General features: G+C 33.3%; 1 protein-coding gene across 6 annotated transcripts in view; it reads right to left on the reverse strand.

Annotated features, from left to right (window-relative positions):
- Positions 1-15,817, reverse strand: part of GRIA2 (glutamate ionotropic receptor AMPA type subunit 2) — a 130,017-nt gene that overhangs the window by 52,381 nt on the left and 61,819 nt on the right. For all 6 annotated transcript variants that reach the window (XM_066387507.1, XM_066387498.1, XM_066387540.1 and 3 more), the window contains exons 3-4: positions 11,619-11,858; positions 3,855-4,051 (exon numbers count right to left, since the gene is read on the reverse strand). In XM_066387507.1, the coding sequence (XP_066243604.1) occupies positions 3,855-4,051; positions 11,619-11,858 (437 nt within the window). The remainder of the gene's footprint in view (positions 1-3,854; positions 4,052-11,618; positions 11,859-15,817) is intronic.

A 15,817-nucleotide genomic window follows, 5' to 3' on the forward strand; every position in this document is an offset into this window, starting at 1 on the left:
GTAAAACCAAACACTTGTTGAATCTGTGTCATAATTTTATTCCTACAAAGCTATGTTTTTTGTCTGTTCAATGAAACATTAAACAGTTAAAAGAGAGATTTCATATTCACACACATCTACATTCAAAGATAAAGTCACAGAGTTGATAGTCATACACATATTTAAAAAGAATATTAATAAGCACATAAATGAATTATTTTGTGGATCTATAAAATAATATTCTTATCTTAACAGTCTCAAAATGTTTATAGTTTACTTCAAATAAACATTATTACTTCTAGCTTGAGGCAGCCAAGTATCAGGGAAGCTAATATTTTTCCACAAATCTAAGTCAAAAATCAATGGCAAAATAAATGCATTATGGAACTAGTGGCCGTTTCAGTAATGCTCAGGCAGTTTTGGACATTACTGAATCGATTTGACTTTTCCGTGATCTATATCAATTATGAAGAGAGTATAAAGATAAAATAACCATGTTATAGTCCTGGTCCTTAGATATTCAAATGTAATTTTTATTTTTAAGAAAATATTCACACCAATAGAAAGCATGAAATGCTAGAGCTATAGACAAAAATTCCAAGCATTAACCAGCCTCCCGCCCCCACCTTGATTACAATTTTGGTTGCTTTTAGCATAAAAGTAAAAAAATCCTTCATATGCTGCAAATTCCAATGGTCTTTCAAGCTTCTCCATCCCCTTTTTAAACTGGAGACTTCTGTCCCTCTCTTGTATTTTGTACACACAGAAGGCTTTCTTTCTGTCCCTTTGGGGCTTTACACATTCTGTTCCCTCGACTTGGAAAACTTCTTGACTTACCCTCACCTCAGGTAAAGTCGGTTAGTCCCAAAGCAATGCATTTAGTTAATGAGCAAAGGGCAAAATTCTAGGACGGATTCTACCACATGTCACTTTGATATTAAGTGGTAGCTATTTGGAAGGGAGTTAGGACTTTATTATTTTCTAACCTAGTTTTTATGTAACAACTAAATTGCCTTTTACAAGAAACTGAACCCTCTGTATTAAAGGGAGAATTTTGAAGACAAGATATTCTGAATAAAAATATATTAATTAGCATCAGCTGAACTGAGTTATGTCCCTCAAATTTCCTAATGAGATCTGGTTACTGTTTAATCTACTTTCCGAATTATGAATGTCTTCCTTCTGGAAATTAAAAAAAAACAACATAGTATAAATGGTAATACCAGTAGTCCCTTCTTGAGTTTAATGTTCATTGAGAGAGATGAGGGATATAAAAATTTATTATCCTTATTTGTAAATAAGAATTAGTGTTGGCTGTACTAAAAATCATACCTTTGCTTCATAATAACATTTAGTAGTGTACTAACAATAGAAATTTGTGTTAATTTCTTAATTTTTTGTATGGCTAAGTATGTTTCCTACTTAAATACCATTAAAAATAAGTGCCTCTAGGTTTTAGCAAATAGTAAAATGCTCATAGTCTAACAAAGTTTAATTATATTATTAACTTGAAGTTACTATGAAAATAAAATTTTGTTGTATCTCTGCTCTCTCATAAGGATTGATAGAGTGAGGAAGTAAATAGTGTTTTATTTTCTTGAAATGTACTTTGACCCCACCTTTGGCTTGGTAAATTCTATTCCTTGAATGCCTTCCATGCTCTCCCAACCTACCTTATCATTTTCTGTAATTGAGAAAAATAATATCCTGTTCTTTTCATTCATAGCATATGTTATTATCATAGTTGCAAATTAATTTCTGTAAAAAACCATGAAATTTCACCTTGGTGGGGCCTTGCCTCACTTGTTTAACATCACTGCCTTGGATATACGCCAGTACATGTCCAGGAAACATTAGACACTCGGGGAAATTTATTGAATGAATATGAATGATTCCAAACCAGCCAAATGCTAACAATATGTGAATGCTTCATTGATCATCTACCCATGTCAGGATAGGAATTTCCTCCTCCATGCTCTTAAACCACATTGATTATCACTGGTGATATTGTAATATTATGGTGTACATTTATTCTTCCCTTCTTTACAATGAGTTCGTGAGTGGAGACATCATTCTTTCTCACCTTGTTTGCATCCCTCGTTCAGACACAGAAGATGTCCTCAATAAGTGTTTGTTGAATAATGTAACAAACATTCAGTCATTATATACAGTCATTCATTACAGACAAAAGTGTCTTATGAAAATACAAATAATATATATATATATGTATACAAAATACACTGTACATTTTGAATGGATGTTCAAATGGCTATTTATTTAATTGTGATCATGTTGCTTCTAAACATTACATTTCATATATTCCTAGGTTCTCCTGTAGTTTTTCTCTTCTAATATGGGAAAAAATTATTTTCATACAAGCTTTCCTAATATTTATTATGACAATTCATAAACACTTGAATCTTTAAGCCAAAGACTAATGGTTAATATTAAAATTCAGTTTTAATGAGATCTGCTATGAAATTCAAATGAGTTGTTTGAGGTTCACATTTGAACAAGAGAACTTGATGTTAAAAACAGCCCCAAATTCATCTTGTGAGACAGTAATCAAGATTTTTCCACTAAAATGTTCACCTCTCTGGCATATTACATTTAGTTCTGTCATATAAAAAGACAGCATTACACAGTTATTCAATACCTTATGAGAGATTCATTTATTATATGCCATTAAAGCTTCATCATCATTTATATTTGCAAAATGCTTTGTGTTATACAAATTAGTGAATCTTATTTTCTTCTCAAAGCCTAGAAACTTCAAAAATACATACTCAGTCGTGGTTTTTTCTTCTAATCCTGTTATTCCAAGGAACTAGCTGTCACCCTAATACATATATATGTATATTATGGTGGCAATTAGTAATGTGTGTGAGTATGTGTAATATATTCTAAATAAACTATATTACAGTCATCAAAAGCATATAGAAATTACACACACACACACACACACACACACATACACACACACGCATGCGTGCACGCTCACATGAAGAAACATTTTTCCAGCTAGGAAAAGAAACAGATAGCCTGTGAAAAAGATCTTAGTAAGTCATAGTGCTACTTTACAACCAACTGTGGTCACTTATTTTTGTCATAATATATTACTGCATGACTGTCTATCCTAAAAGATCTTACACTGAAGCAAGGTAGTATAGTAAATGTAGATAACACATTCTTAGCTCTGGTATTGTCTTACTTTTTAAAACATTCCAAATGAATATATATTAAATTTTTCAATGAACACAACTGAATGTGTCTTTCTATGTATTTTGATTTCATAGATTAATATTTTTTAGTGACACAAAATCAACCTAATAGGAGGAAAATTTACTTCTTGAAAAATAACTTACATGCTTTTTCTGTTGACATAGACCCATTTAGACCACAATATAGGCTTAGCTCATGGTACTATACTCTACTGTTTGAAGTAATCCGAAGTCTACTGTTAAAGTATAACCAAAGAATTAAGGAATTACTCACTTTTTTCTCATAAGACCCAGATTTATTTTCCCTTGACAAATGTCTACTGCCTTATCTCTAAGAAGTTCAACAGAACTAAAATCTAAATTTCCCATTAAAAATATCAAAGTTTAGGGCAATAGTTATGTAAAAAGTAAGAGTCTGGAATTATATGTATTGACTCTGTTTCATGATTAGTATGGTGTATCAGCATTATTGAAGACCATCTGTTATTGCTAATTGAAGCCAGAGATCATTTAATTGATGATCTTTGCTGCACTCTATATAAACCATAAAGTAAAAGCTGCTGCTCAAGCACCTTATGCAAATACTCATTCCAAATGCTGACAGAGCACGCACATTCTATATTTAGTGCCATTAGAAAACAGAGAATAGCGAACCTGGTCTACAATGTCGTTTACTTTATCCCGTTCACAGTCCAGGATTACACGCCGTTCCTTTTTTAACTCCAGATCTTGAAAAAGTGATCGGTAGGTTTCATCTTTCTTGTCATTGTTAATGTTTCCCACATTGATAGCAGTCACTTGCCATTTCTTTTCAGCAGCGGAATCTAGCACAGCTTGCAGTGTGGATAAGCCTAGGAAGGCAAAGAAAAATGATGACTGATAAAGATGCTCAAATAACCCAAAATTGTGCTGTAAAATTGGCAGCAAATATATTTTTAAGGCTGAGATTTTTGTGCAATGAATTTGATGTTGACTTTTCTAAAAAGCTACAGCTATGTTCTTGATCAACATCCACTTATTTCTGCTGCATCACATTTTATCTAAATGCTACTGTTCTGACTAAAGAGTCAAACTTTGAGGAGAGAACAGTATTCCTTTCTTCTAGCTCTCTCAATATCTTTTGGATATCATGAAAGCAAATGAAGTCAAAAGGCATAACAACTTCTTTCTCTGATAGACTGAAAAAAAATGTTCCATTACATATTATGGTCTATCATGTCATGTTAATATCCTGAAGAGGTTGAATACATTTTCAGTGAAATGAATCTATGTAAGTCTGTTTGAGTCTAAGAACCAATAATTTCTACTTCCTCCTATTTCTCTCTCTCTTTCTCTCTCTGTCTGTCTGTGTGTGTGTGTGTGTGTATGTGTGTGTGTGTGTGTGTGGCAGAAATAGAGAAACAGAAAGAAGGACAGATAGGGACAGACAGACCAGAAGGGAGAAAGATGAAAAGCATCAGTTCTTCATTGCAGTACTTTAGTTGTTCATTGTATTTCCTCCTATTTTTCTACTCAAGTTTTTTTTCCCTCAGCCTTCTGTTATATCAGTTTTGTTATTGGAATGGAGCCAACAGAGATTAACATGTTCACCTAGTAACCAGATGGTAGGACTGAATTTTCTAGCATAGATTTGTTACATTTACTTAACTTCCCCAATGTCAAACCATTTTACATTTATTTGTAACTATGCCTATAGCATCATATAATTTAATTTTTAATTAACCATACACTTACCTCATATGTAGGATTGAGAGGGAAAACAACTTGGGGATTTATTCCCATAAGTTAAATCTGCAGTTTAGCACTTGGAAAACAATACATAACCCTGTCTTCCACATGACTTCAGCTCCTCACAGCCAGCTCAAATCCACCATTTCTATTAATAGCTTAATGAACAACACAAAATCAAGGCTTCAGAAAGAACTCAAACATCATCTTCTTGTTTCTAGAACCTGCATCTTTCCCAATAAAAGGATCAAGATCCTTTTTTACCTAAAAAAATGTGGGATTTACCTAATATGATCACATTGCTCTATAAGCTTTATTTATGTACTACATTTATTTAAATATATTTACCATGGTAAAATATATATGCATTCTAAATGTTATTGAAAACTATTTGAATCTAAAAAGTATCATTAAAAATTTTGATTCTATTTTGATTCTATTTTAGCCAAGAATACTTGAAAACAGTTCTTAAGTCTATACAATCTCCGAATAGGAAAAGCTCATTTTTTAAACCTCTTCTACTGGCTAGGTCTTACTTTTTCACATTGTAATCATTACACAACTTTTCCTTGTCACTTCCTTAAAAACATTACATCCCTGGATGATGGATGATGTTCTGTATGCTATCCATATTTTATTGGCTAGCACTTAAAAGTGGGCTGCCTTTTCTCTAGGCAATAAAGTGTTTAATTTCTTTGTTACTTAATTATGAATTTTACCACATATGAAGTTGTTTCAAGTGGTGATATTCTTGACATTCTGTTCTATCTTTCAGTGTGTTGCAAGAAATTTTAAGTATGAATGACCATTTGTAAATGGATTTTATCAAGTGTTATTTCTAAACCTAATATTTATTGGCAGTTCATCTTGTCAAAGAATATGATGTATAAAATCAGTAAGAATTTATTTAGAGAAATGGCTGAATTTTAGACTTATTTATTCTCTGTGTCAAAGGTAACTCAGTTTGTATGGATTCTCTGTTATGGAAAGTCTCAGAATTAATATTTTGTAACTTATGAAAGTGAAAAATAACATTCATTTATTAAGAATCTAAACTGCTTAAGTAGTGTATATCAGACTTGATTAATTTAGTTTCATTAGAAGAAAGTGAATAATATTAAATCATCTCCTAAGGACAGAGGAAGAAAGTCACAAACCATGGAATGATCTGATTTGGCTCATGATATGAAGAGGTTGCTGGCCCAGGATTAATAATCCATATTCTTAGATTTACTTTTTTCGGTGATAGTAACTAACCCTCTCAAACTCTTTCTCAACTTAATCTGCCCCTTTTCCATGAATAAAAGTTTGGTATTGACTTGTGGCTTTAAAATTAGTGAATCATAAAAAAATAAACTAAATAATGAAATAAAATTAGTGGATCATTTTTAGAATTGGAAAATCACTGAAAATGCATGTCATGATACAACTATTGTGGTAAAATTAAATTCTTCAAGTATACCACAAATTCATGCTCTAGATCTCTTGGTACCATATTCTAATTAGGGGAGCAAGTATTACTTGAGATGAGCCGCTTTCCCTTTCAGACAAACTAGCACAGAAGTGTCTTCACATTATAATTCATCCCTTGATTCAGAATATAAACGTGTATGAACAATGGGAGTTCTGTATGAATATTGGCTTACTTAAAGCAATTGGTAGGTATTAGTCATTTGGTTCTAATATCTATACTACTATATCAAGAACTAGAGTTATTAGAGCAGATATTGATTTTTTACTGAATTACTTAGAACAAAGAAAACTTAAAATGCACAGTTGTTCATGTATAATAAAAAGAAATCTAGAAAATTAACTGGCTCTCCTAATAAATATATTTAAAATATGTTCTAAAAAATCCTCAAGAATATTACAAGTGTCTAAAATAAGTTTGAAATTCTCAGACTTTTGGTTAAAATAAAGAATGGGTAAAGTGTGGTTGGATTGCATTACTTCCTCATGTGCCTAATTTTTACTGGACTAGTTATAGCTGTATAACCTATTTTAATATCCCTAAAACTCTCTCAAAGTGTTAGTAGCAGTATTTTAGTCCCATTTTAAGCTAGTGTTAATAACACTGTGAGAGGTTCTAGAAAATCCATCAGCCTAAGGACAGGTGAAATCCAAATGTCTTAGTTTGGATGTTAATGAGAAGAATTAATAAATAATTCTGCAAATAGGTATCTTTCATTCAAACCATGTCTTTCTTTTAAAAACATTTTCGTTGTTCCATTTAAAATTCACTGCTCTTATTCATCTTTCAGGCACAGAAATTAATATTCATGATCACTAAATCATGGCAGCATGCTTAGGCCAGATTAGATTAACATATATTTCCCTCACTGACTTTCTCAGGGACATCTGAAAAAAAAATTATAATTTGTAAGAATTTTTATTCTATGCATGATGTCTTCTTGGAACTGGAATCAAAATGTTTCCCTTTAGGAAAACAGTATGGTTCAAAATTTAAACCAAGACAGGAAGATATAAAATATTAGTTCTGGCTTTACCTACTGTCTTGTCCTTAGAAATATATTACCTTACCTTATTGACATTTATCAAATATAACACACATTTTGATTAAGTCCAGGTTCAAATTTAGTACATATATATGATATTTAAAGGTAATTCTACATTTAATGTGCTAACAGATAACCACATTACTCTATAGTTCAAAACGTACTGAAGATCTATCTACCAACTGTCTAAGGAGAAATAATATGCAGCTTTTAGAAAGAGCACTGGGTCATTAAGTATCGCCAAGCCACTGTGGGATACAGAAAGGACACCAGCAGTCTGAGAAGGTCACATGGCACCAAATGAACAGTTTCAGCACGCCTCTTTCCCATAAACTTATAATAACCCAAAGATGATCTGTACAAAGATAAGGAGACATCTATGTCCTTCTTTGTTCACAACTGAGATGCAGTCTCCTGAGTAGATGAATGCAGGAAAGGTGAATTATTAAGAGCAGTGCAATGAAGAAGCATAGAAACATGTTAAGTCTTTTTCATTAGTTCATATTTAGAGTAGATCATGGTTGGGCTCTAGGCTCTTCAAAAACATCAATTTATATATATTCAGAAATTAAAAATTTTAAATGTTTGCCTAATCTGGACTCTCAGAAAAGTAAAGATTATTAAACATGGAAAAGGAAGAAAAAGACTGTAATTCCAGAAGTGGAGAGAACACCACATCAAGAACAGACCAAATCAGTTGAAATTGAAGCATGTGGAAATATAAGATGAGAGATGAAATCATACAATCTATTTTTAAAAGCATACATACTATGGATAAAGGGAACAATTCTCAACTCATGGAACACTAAAATAAGAAGGCACTTCCTTGAAATGTAAAATAAATGGCTGACAGGCCAAAGGAAGGAAACCAGGTCATGTGATAAATGCATAAACAAACTTTTATAAATGCAATATGATGTCCAAGCTATAAAATTAAGACAATAATACAAAATATCTCAGATAGCAAGAATCCCATTTCTCTGAGCCAAGTAAAACACTACATAAAGGTCAAATCTCATTTCATTATTTTGAATCTTACACACCTATCTCTAAAAATAGTTTCAGATAAAAGGCCAATGTAATACTTGGTTTTTTATTTATTTATTTATTTTAAGTGACAGAGACAGAGACAGAGAAAGGGATAGACAGGGCCAGACAGACAGGACAGGAAGGGAGAGAGATGAGAAGCATCAATTCTTAGTTGAGGCACCTTAATTGTTCATTGATTGCTTTTTCATATGTGCCTTGTCCAGGGACCTTGAGCTCAAGCCAGCGACCTTAGGCTTCAAGACAGCAACTTTTGGGCTCAAGCCAGTGACTCCACGCTCAAGCTGATGAGCCTGCACCCAAGCCGGCGATCTTGAGGTTTCAAACCTGGGTTCTCTGCATCCCAGGCTGACATTCTATTCATTGTGCCACTGCCTGGTCCAGTTGTAATACTCTTCATATTAAATAATGAGCAGCTATTTGATAATAAACTTAAAAATGTATCCATAAGGTCATTTTTGGCTTTAATATATAATTACTTAACACTATAACTCTAATGCTCTCAACAATACACTTGAGTTCAAATCAGTTTGTATAATTTAATGACTAAAGAGTATCTCATCAATTAAATTTCATTTAATAAGTCCAAAGTATTAATAAAATCACTTTAAATGTTTTGAATTCTTTTCAGAAGTACATACATGCATCCACCTTCATCCGGTCATCTCCCAGAGCTTTCCTTTTCCTCACACTCCTCAAATACTAGAGTTTCTCTTTTTCTATTTCTGTCAGATGTTGTTATTTAAATTCTCTCTCAACTTGAGTTTCAACTAGAGGGTACATACAGTGAGGGCAAAGCATGTCCCTAAAGTAAAATGCCACCTTCAACTTTGTGAAACAGTAAAGAGAATTCATTTTCTGATCCTTCAACTTAGCATGCAAGCAAGTTTTAATATCATCTCAAACTTAATATACTCAGAGGCCAAACTCATTCACTTATTACCACTAGCTATTGAATATTGACTCTGTTCCAGCTTCATCTTAAGCACTGTGTGTACAGTTAAGAACTGTACACCAGTGTAATGGGTACTGCCTGGACATTGCCTTCCTGGGGCTTATAGCCAGATCTTCAATAAAAAGCATAATGCTTAGCCTGTGTAACTAACACAGGCCCTGGAGCATAGTAGAAGCTCAGTTGCACTTCTTGGGTGAAAGAATGAACAGAACTACTAATTATAAATTGTGATAAATACTATGTAGAAAACAAATGCTTCAAAAAGAGAATAACTATGAAATACATTTCTGTGGAAGTGCTGTATAAACAGACATGAAGGAGGAGAAAGTATTGGAGACATAAGCAGAAGTTTGAGGTGAAAGATTTTGGTGCACCTGAGAAGCAAAAGAAGGTTAGTTAGATGGATTTAGCTTAATGAGTGGGCAGGACAGTAGGGTAAATTGGCTGGAACCAGATACTATAATAAGACCCTAACACGGTGTTAAGAATTTTCAATTTTATACTTATTATAAGGAGAAGCCACTGAAGTGTTTTAAGCAAGGGGCTGATGTATATTTAAAACTAGTTAAAAATTCTGGCTACTTTGTGGAACTGAATTAAAAAAAAACAAGTGTGGAAATGGGGAGACAGAAGAATAATCACATGACAGTGGCTTGTTCTAGGGTCATGACAATGAAAAAAGAAGAGTGTCTAGAAATAAAATATATTTAGGTGGAAATCACATCAATAGAATGCAAGAGTAATAGAGGTATTGCAAATACTCCCAATTTCAAGATAGTTTTATTAATGTAACAGAGTGCTCAAGGAGTTTGCAGAGAGCAAGAGGAAAGACTAGGCTCCGTTTTATAAACCTTTTTATCACATTAACAAAAAGTATGGTCTAGAATTATCCAGCACATTGGAGTCCATATTCACACTAAGCAGTTCTGTGTATTAGTTTTCCATTCCCCATGGGAAGAGCAAAACTCTCCCATCCCAAAGCCTGAGAAAAAGTTGTTGATTAGGCAAAGTTGTCTGCTTCTATAATGCTGAGTCATCTTTCCACTGAGTGTTATTGTCAGTACTGAGCGGATGGGGCAGAGAACCAGACACCTAGCTTGAGCAGTCCTGACCCAGCCTGCCGCAGCAAATGGCTACAAACTGATCAATGGAGAATTGACTGACGCTGGCTCTCTTCTTGTCTGCCCTTGTGGGTTAACAAGGTGCCCTTTTGGTCAAAACTGGCTTCTGTTTTTCATTTGAACTTAAATATGCCAGAAAGCAAGATGATGAAGAGTGCTTAGGTATTCATACACAAATGGTTCTTAACCATTTCAAGTTTGGTTATGGACACTCTTTCCAGAAAAAATACGTAAGTGAACATATGCACAAAACAGTCATACAATTTTAGAAGGTACACAGACTGTAGAATCATGGACGCAGCAATGGTTAAGGCATCTACAACATGTAAATCAGGCAAGTCTGCTAATATTAAACTTCTCAAGAAAGGACACTGGAAACACAAGGAAGGCCTCCCTCCCCCTAGATGTGTATAATGATCCAACATGCTATCCAATCACTAAACAAGAATATCTCATCATAAACAATTATATAGAATTGGAAAAAATGGGGAAAAAAGCTGGGCCTGGTGTCCGAAAAACTGTGTTCAGCCAGACCACATGTAGAAGGATCATGAGCTTATTTTTCAACTTTTTTGAGATTCAGTGATGTCATTTGAAAGCAAAGTTAATAATAATTGTACCTGCCTGATCAAATTTTTGTATGTGAAAATGTTTAATAACTGTACATGTCTGTGGAAGTTCTTATTTATGTACTTAACTCAAATTTTACTTAAACCAATGTTCAAGGCAGCCACCCTACTGACCTTAAAGCAATAATCTAGTCACCATAAAGTCTTAAACACTGATGCCAGAGGGTGCTTTCTATGTTACAACTGGGCATGGGGCTGACACACTGTATTACTGTGAATTGTACATTCCCAATTTGTTTTGTTTTTACTCTATGAGTATGTTTCCCAGGTTTTGAATTGCGTTTTTCATTTACACAGCCAAAGGAAACTTCATAATTCTTAGACTTTAATACACCTGTGTAGCCCTATGACATCACATATAGGTATCAAGGGTAAGCATGGAATTTAACCCATTATCAAGAGATAGGGATGTTTTCACTTACCTCTATCACTGTCATAGAGATATGCAAACTTGTCCCACTGGTAGTACTCAATCAAGCTAAGAAGGGCTCCTTTGAGGTCAGGTCTCATCTGAATGACAAATGGGTGTGTACCATCAGTTGGAAAGCTGGGAGTGATGAAGGAGACATGGAGCGTCCCACAGAATGATGTGATGGTATTTACAGACTTCTTGTCATAAAATCCAAAAATAGCATAGACTCCTCTTGAAAACTGGGAGCAGACTAGAAGAATAAGGAGAACAGGAAGGAAATATCATTGAAATTGGCATACAATAATGAATTTGCTTGAAAATTAATGCCCTTTTATATAGAATACAAAATAATAAATCAAAATAAGAGTTTATATCAATGATCCATTAAATGTATAAACACGTATTTACTTAGCACTGTATATAAGGAATTCAAAGAATTATAAGGCATTAAAATAATAAATCCAGTTTTATGAAAATACCTACATTCTTTTAAACAAACTATGTGAATGTAAATTTATTTTAGGACGGCCTCATTAAAAATAAGAGTACACATAAAAATCATTAGTTATCAAGTACAAACTGTAGCTACCTGAGATTCACACACATTCATAACAGCTCATTTCCCATAATAATAATTCTTTCAAAAGGCTTTATTATGCTAATGATGCTTATATATCTGCAGGTCATTACATACTTATAAAGAGTTCTACTGATTATCCAAACTTCAAGAGAAGATGGGTCCAAACTCTCACCACCTACAGTCATATCACTCCCATCTTATGTCATTCAGTCAAGAAAAAATTAATGAAATTCAGAACACTTAATTTTTATATTTCCCATGAACTTCACTTATCCCATATTTTCTATTCCATGCAAAACACAAAAAATTTACCAACCTATTTGGCATAGGACCATCAATCTTTATAAATATATATATTTCTAAATTTGAGAGTCCTCTTTCTCACACTCCCTTATCCTCTAATACTATTTGTATTTCAGTGAATGGCATATTCCACTACCTTCCCCACTACCTATAGTCACACCATCACTAAGTATTATTGCTCATTCTAATATCTGAATTTACTCTAATGTGGTCCGGTTATTTCTACCTCCATTCTCATCACCCTACTTCACTACTACCTATACTTATAATTGTACTTCCCTTGTGCCATGTTTTCTAGTACATGAACTCATTTAGTTCTGATGATAATCCTTGAGGTAGTACTATTATTATTCCTAAATTACTAATAGGAAAATTAACACATAGGAAAACTAAGTGATTCACTTTATGAAAGGTCTCACAGCTAGTGAGAGATACTGTGTTCAAACCTAGAAATCCTGGATTTAGAGTCTGTGCTCTTAACTGATGGATAATCCTACTCTTCACACTTGGATTATTAGAATAACTATCTAACTTTTCTCTTTCATCCAATTATGCTCCTTCCATTCTAGTCCCCACAATATAGGCAAAATAATTTCTGAAGCACAAATCTGAACATATTTCTCAGAGAAGTAGGGGTTACTTTGTCCAAGACTGATCCTCTGTTGTGCCCTATGGAAACAATCCATGCCATGGTGCTTATGACTACTATTTCAAGTAAGCCACACGGTTTTGAGTGAATGAACTATTTTTTAATCCCAAGAGCTGTTTCAATCCAAAGAATAGAAATCAGCTGCCCATGAACATAAACAACCCAGAGCATAATGCTAAACATTCTTAAATGAACTCCACTTTAAGGACAGGACTAATACTATCTTACTTCATTTTACTTCTTTCACAAAATAGATTTGCTTTATAATAAAGAATTATGTTAAAAATAATTTTCTTAATAAATAGGAGCACTGCTAAAATATACAGATATAGATTCTAGTAACCATTTGCAAACAGTCAATAAATAATAGGCAGTAATATTTAGAAACTATTGTATGATATAAAAAAGCAAGAATGACTGAGTACCAAATATTCTTATAATTTTTGTTAATATTTACTAACCTTTCCATTTTCAAACATTTCCATTTTTCTTTAAATATTGACTAATCTTCAACTCATTTCTGTCTTTCTAATGTAAGTTTTCTGGGATTTTAAGTTTTATCTGTATAATAGATAAATTAAAATCTTCTACTTCATTACCAGTCATCTGTAGAACAATCTCATATATCTCAGAAAACAACTGAATATATTTCTTTACATTTATTTCATACTTTAACATAAAGCAAAAGATGATATTCCTGCCTTTATTCATGTTTATATTTTTGTTTTTGCCTGAGTACAGAAGTTGAAAATAACTTTTCATGTATTTGATATGCTCATTTGTCATATACATGAAATAGTGCTTTCCTTGTTAAAACCCTTCTAGGCAAATCTCGTGATGGTTTCTTATTTTATAGATAGATATATGCGTACTGTCACATATATCTTAAATCTTCAGTTTGTTCAGAAATTGATTATTCCATATGACATAAAAAAGGGGGATATTGCTATAAAATTCTCTCTGGGTCTATTTTATTTCATTTCCTGCAGTGTTGGTATGTCATTTAAATAGTATAGAAATATCAGGCAATATTATTTATTAGCAATACCTTCTCTCATCTTATGTGAAATAGTTTCTGTGATAAAAATAGCAGCCAAAGCATCAGCAGAATGCTTGATAATGGATGCCACTCTTTGAATGGATAGGGAATCTTAGTAAGGAGTTATGCCTTTCATTTTCCGTTTGCTTTAGACTCTGAAGTGAGTTGTCAAGGGGCCGCCTGGTTACCATAACCATCTGGAAACATTGGCTTTGGCCCAACAGCAGGCACAAGCTGATAAAACTTCTTAAGTTATCATCATCCACCCAACTTAGAAGGCACTTTTATTCTCAGGTAATTCAGCTAATTCTCCAACAAACACAATTTTATAACAATGGCCTTTCTCTCCTGACCATTCCTGGGTCTCTCTCCATTTTCTTCCTTTATTCTTTATCTCTTCAGGGCACATATTCAGTTGTTATTTGTGTATATCCTCTATTTTTCTAGATATTTCTTTCTTAATGTCCCTTTTCTACACATACAATTAACTGCCATTTGGTCAAAATAGTTCATGTCTCTCTTTACCTTCGGTCCGTCACTGTCCCTGTCCCCAGTCATGATAAGAATTTCATTATGATTTATAATCAAGAAATGTTGAGTTGATCTAAGGTAGTTTTCTTATTTGTTTTACAATGACCATCTCAAGATGAAAAACTTAATGCTATCCTTTTTTAATTGGATTTATTGGGGTGACACTGGTTAAAAAAACAACATAGGTTTTAGGTGTATCATTCTATAATACGTCACCCGTGCATTGTACTTTGTGTTCACGACCCCAAGTCAAATCTCCTTCCATCACGTTTATCACATCTTTTTACCCTCTTCTCCATCCCCCTGTGCACTTTCCCTCTTGTGATCACCATACTGTTGTCTATGAGTTCTTTTTCTTTGTTTAATTCCTTCACCTCTTTTGCCCAGCCCCCAATTCCTTTCCTCTTTGACAACTGTCAATCTGTTCTCTGTATCTATGAGTCTGTTTCTGTTCAGTTAGTTTATTTTGTTTATCAGAATGGCTATCATCAATAAGTCCATATACAATAAGTGTTAAAGAGGATGTGGAAAAAAGGGAACCCTCATGTACTACATTGCTGAGAATGCAGACTGGTGCAGCCACTGTCAATAGCAGTATGGAATACCTCAAAAAATTAAAAATGTAACTTCCTATGACCTAGCAATTCCTCTTCAGAAAATATGTCTAAAGAAATGTGAAACACTAATTCAAAAGAATATGTGCACCCCTGTGTGCATTGCATTATTATTTATAATAGCCAGGATGTGGAAGCAGCTCAAATGCCCATCAGTAGATGAGTGAATAAAGAAGCTGTGGTATATTTATACAGTGGAATACTACTCAGCCATAAAAAAGGAAATCTTGCCTTTTATGACAACATGGATAGACCTGGTGATTATTGTGCTGAGTGAAATAAGCCAGTTAGTGAAATAAAAGTACCACATTATTTCACTTTTATGTGGAATCTATTGCTATACTTCTAACACTCTTTCCCCAGAATATTCAAGAGTGTTTTTGCATTCTAATGCTGAAGTTCTCCTCAGACATATGACACTATAAACACAATACACAAGGAAATTAGTTGCACTACTTTAAAATTACTGCTCATTTAATTAGAAATAAAGTTT

This window comes from Saccopteryx leptura, chromosome 1, assembly GCF_036850995.1.
Source record: "Saccopteryx leptura isolate mSacLep1 chromosome 1, mSacLep1_pri_phased_curated, whole genome shotgun sequence".
In the NCBI taxonomy this organism is placed as follows: domain Eukaryota; kingdom Metazoa; phylum Chordata; class Mammalia; order Chiroptera; family Emballonuridae; genus Saccopteryx; species Saccopteryx leptura.